Source organism: Oryza glaberrima, chromosome 9 (genome assembly GCF_000147395.1).
Source record: "Oryza glaberrima chromosome 9, OglaRS2, whole genome shotgun sequence".
NCBI classification, from domain to species: domain Eukaryota; kingdom Viridiplantae; phylum Streptophyta; class Magnoliopsida; order Poales; family Poaceae; genus Oryza; species Oryza glaberrima.
In genome coordinates this window covers 13,539,120-13,542,582 of record NC_068334.1, presented here as the reverse complement: position 1 = coordinate 13,542,582, position 3,463 = coordinate 13,539,120, and the positions used below count along the sequence as shown (strand labels likewise).

The following is a 3,463-nucleotide window of genomic DNA, read 5'->3' as shown; positions in this document are numbered from 1 at the left end:
CCCGGCATTGTCCATTCTAATGGATTGTATCCGGTTATCCGGGAAACTGGTTCTCAACTGGATTATTTGGGAAATAAGCCGCGCAAAAGCGTGGTTTCTAGTAGAAAGTAAGCAAACAGTGCTCCATCGAGTTGATGCATCAATTAATACCATAAAATACCGGAATGATCCGGACATGGGATTAATTGGTCCACATATGTCTCCCTGTATTCGTTGCAAGAATACTGGTGATTCTGCGTTCACCTTTAGATTAGAGGATCTAACGATTAATTTCCCTGTTGCACAATCAGTGCAAACAAAATCTTCTTGGTTTGGGAAATCGTTAGTTCGTAACTTATGGCCATTTGAAGTTGAGATGATTCTTCTCATCATCCCTAGACCTGGATGTCCTAACCTGTCATGCCATATTCTGTATGACTCAGGATTTTTAAATATTGTTTTCAGTGCAACATTTTCGGGTTTTATATGAGTGTAGTACAAGCCAGATTTCAAGGAAGGGAGTTTTTCAACAACAGTCTTACGATTTCCTTCTAATTTCGTTATGAGAAGAAATTCGAGTTTATTCTCATCTTTGGTTTCTACATGATAACCATTAGCACGGATATCTTTAAAGCTTAGTAGAGTACGACTGGACTCTGAATATAATAGAGCATCATTTATAATGATCTTGGTACCATGTGGGAGAACTACTGTTGCTCGTCCCACTCCGATGATGTGTGCATTGCTTCCAGCAATAGTAGCGATTTGACCTGTCTTTTTCTTTAAAGTCTGGAAATACATGGTATCTCGAAAGATAGTATTGGTGGTACAACAGTCTACTAGACACATCTCCTCTTCCATTGCCATAGTACGTAACACTGTTCTATGATAAAGCATTTAAATATAATCAATTCATGACCATATAGTAAAAATAACACTTTAAGATAGAAAAATAAAAATCTGGAGAATATATTAAACTAAAAGAGTTCAATCAATTATTAAGATAACCATGCTTTGAAGGAGCTTACAGAAACTATAATTCTGCTAGGAACACAAACTAAATGCACACTTGAAAAATCACCTAACTTTAGTCTATTACATAGTCTAAAATTTAAAGTAACTTGTAATGCAGGAAGCTAAGATACAAATTGGAAGACTTAAATATCCCCATATAACTAATCAGAGTCCATGAGATCATCTGAGAGCTTCAGCTCTGCGTCTGCTGCATTCTGTTCCATCTTATCATCGATGTGCATTGCAACCACTGCCTTCTCGTCGACCTTCTTGTCGATATGCATGGCAGCCATCTTCTCCTCTGAGTTCTGGATCTCAACAGTGAAGTGTGACTCATGCTCTGACTTCTTCTTCCCGTGCTTCTCTTGATAAAGCTCATTGAGATGCTTAGGGGTGCGGCAAATGCGAGACCAGTGTCCCCTAGTGCCACACTTGAAGAATACCTGATCTTGCTTTCCATATTCACCACTAGTAGAGCCCTTCTTAGACTTACTGTTCTGATTTCCTTTCTTCTTGAAAGACATCTTGTTAACTTTGCCACCATTTTTCCAGAAATTCTTCCCTTTGTTCTGGTTATTATGGTTTTTCCCCTTCTTAAAGGAGCTAGCATTTGCTTCGGGTGCTGCTGAACTTCCAATGGGGCGAGACATATGATTTTCAACAAGTGTCTCATCTTCTCCTTGCGCTTCCATGAGCATGGAGACTAGTTCAAAATACTTCTCATATTTAGCCTGGTGGTATTGCCTCTGAATATTCACATGATTGGCATGGAAGGTGGACAAAGTTTTGTCTATCATGTCAGCATCAATGATTTTCTCTCCACATAGCTTAAGACAAGTGACAATGCGGTGAAGAACTAAGTTATATTCCACAGATTTGTAATCCTCGAAACGTAAGTGAAGCCACTCACGTTTTGCTTTTGGGAGAAAAGCCTTTACTTGATGGCCATAGCGATCCTTCAGTGAGTCCCAAAGGACCTTCGGATCTTCCTCAGTCATATACTCATTCTTGAGAGTAGTATTCAAATGGTGCCTCAGGAAATGCAGTGCCTGATTTTTCTCGGCTGAAGTTGGTAAATTATTAACTCCTCCAGCTGATGTTGCAATAGTTGGGTCCTGAATGCAGTTCAGGAGTTTCTTAGAACCAAGCATGATTTTGGCATCCAGTGCCCATGTCAGGTAATTCTTGCCGCTGACTGCTAGTTTAGCAAAATCTCTCTTAGCAATATCAGTCATTTTCCTACATTAGTCATGCAAAATTCAATAAGTACTGCAAGTAAGAGCATGACAAGTATGCAAATAGTAAATTGTCTGGTTATCCAAATTTAGTACTGTGTCAATATATTCCCATAATTCTCCCAACATTTCTCAGAATTGTTGTACTATTTATTTAGGTGCCAAAGTAATTACTGAATTACTAACCCATTAAATAGTATCCTGAAAAAATAAAACAGCTAGGAAAATAAACCATAAATATGATGCTCTCTGGTGTGTACTAAATTTCAAATTATGAGAGCTCATTTCCTAAAAACCATGTCTCGAGGATTCTATGGTTGATTCAAAAATTAACTAATAAACAGTTAATATACAGAAAATTGAAAATACGGAATAACAAAAAAAAAGTGATATTCTCCGTAATTTCTGTGATCCCGAGGGACTATTCCGCTAAAATTCCAAATCCGCGTGTATCCTGAAAATTCAAGGACATATTCAGAAGTTTGCCTTTTTTGGGCCAAATTTTGATTCGAGCCCGACTCCTTTTATAGGCCTAATTTATACTCGGCCCACCTTTATGTACCGGCTATTCAAAGGTTAACCGGCCCGTCGGGACCGTCGGCCTGCTAACGGCCTTGGCCCATATGCGGCCCAACAAGGGCGCCGCACCTTATCCAATCGGGTGGCTAGGGTTGAAACCCTAGCCCCCAATTCCACCGATTCGATGGCGGCGGCGGGTATCCCGACGGCGCGGGCGAGGCGGCGAGGTTGACGGGTCTCGTCATCACGGCGGGGTCGACGGAGCTCGTCGGCGCGGCGGGGTCGACGATTGAGGCGGAGCGGCGGTGAGGCTACAAGCAGCACCGACGCCGGCGTGGTTGGCTACGGGCTGTATCCGGCGTCCGGCAAGCGCAGCTCCTTGCTGTGCGCCGGCGGAATTTGGCTCAGCATGCGGGCCGGCGAGGCGGACGGCTATCGGCGGCGGGAGGCCGCGGCGGCTTCGACCCCCGTCCCAGTCGCGTGCAGTAGCGCGGGAGGCGTGCCGTGCGTGCCGGCGGCAGGGGGATGCGGCCGCGGTCTCCTCAGCGTCTCTGCGGGCGGCGGCCGTTGACGGCGAGTGCCGGCGGTCGATTGAAGACCTGTCGGCTGGCTTTTCAAGGGCGAACCGACGACGGAAAGCCGATGGCACGATTCTGCGGCCATCGGTGAAGGGGGGTGGCCGGCGACGCGTGCTGGCGGCGGCAAGGGCACAACGG

The 3,463-nt window shown here is 44.4% G+C and overlaps 1 protein-coding gene across 1 annotated transcript; it reads right to left on the bottom strand.

Annotated features, from left to right (window-relative positions):
* Positions 1–1,154: 1,154 nt before the first annotated feature.
* On the bottom strand, positions 1,155–2,228 carry LOC127783771 (uncharacterized). The gene has a single exon (XM_052310936.1). It carries the CDS (start codon positions 2,226–2,228, stop codon positions 1,155–1,157), a length of 1,074 nt encoding a protein of 357 aa, XP_052166896.1.
* Between the last annotated feature and the right edge of the window lie 1,235 nt (positions 2,229–3,463).